At 42.6% G+C, this 380-nt stretch overlaps 1 protein-coding gene across 1 annotated transcript in view; it reads left to right on the top strand.

Moving 5' to 3' along the window:
* The window catches only part of LOC119581623 (probable low-specificity L-threonine aldolase 2), a 10,973-nt gene that overhangs the window by 3,699 nt on the left and 6,894 nt on the right, over window positions 1-380 (top strand). Inside the window, exon 4 of the mRNA XM_037929741.1 lies at window positions 153-241. Coding sequence (XP_037785669.1) covers window positions 153-241 — 89 coding nt within the window. The remainder of the gene's footprint in view (window positions 1-152; window positions 242-380) is intronic.

The following is a 380-nucleotide window of genomic DNA, read 5'->3' as shown; positions in this document are numbered from 1 at the left end:
CGAGCTTGAAAAAATCCCATCCCGTAGTTTCTACCCTTTCCCATTTTCTTTGATAATACATTGAAAACTCTGTGTGTAAGGGAGAGACACTGGTCAGGAATTATAAATATAAGGAAGTGATACGAGGGAGTGACACTTTATCATTCTTTCAGTTCTGAATCACTGCCGGAACCGTGGTAGCGAAGTGCTGCTCGGCAACCTGAGTCACATTCACGTCTGGGAGCAAGGAGGCATATCCCAGGTAATCTAGTCTAATTACAGAGAAGTCAGTTGCTATATCACAGGTAAGTCACAATCTCACTATATCACAGGTAAGTCACTGTCACGCTGTATCGCAGGTAAGCCATTTTGGAAATTGCAGTATGTGAATTTTTGCGAGT

Source organism: Penaeus monodon, chromosome 15 (assembly GCF_015228065.2).
Source record: "Penaeus monodon isolate SGIC_2016 chromosome 15, NSTDA_Pmon_1, whole genome shotgun sequence".
NCBI lineage: Eukaryota > Metazoa > Arthropoda > Malacostraca > Decapoda > Penaeidae > Penaeus > Penaeus monodon.
This window is presented reverse-complemented; position numbering and strand designations above follow the sequence as displayed.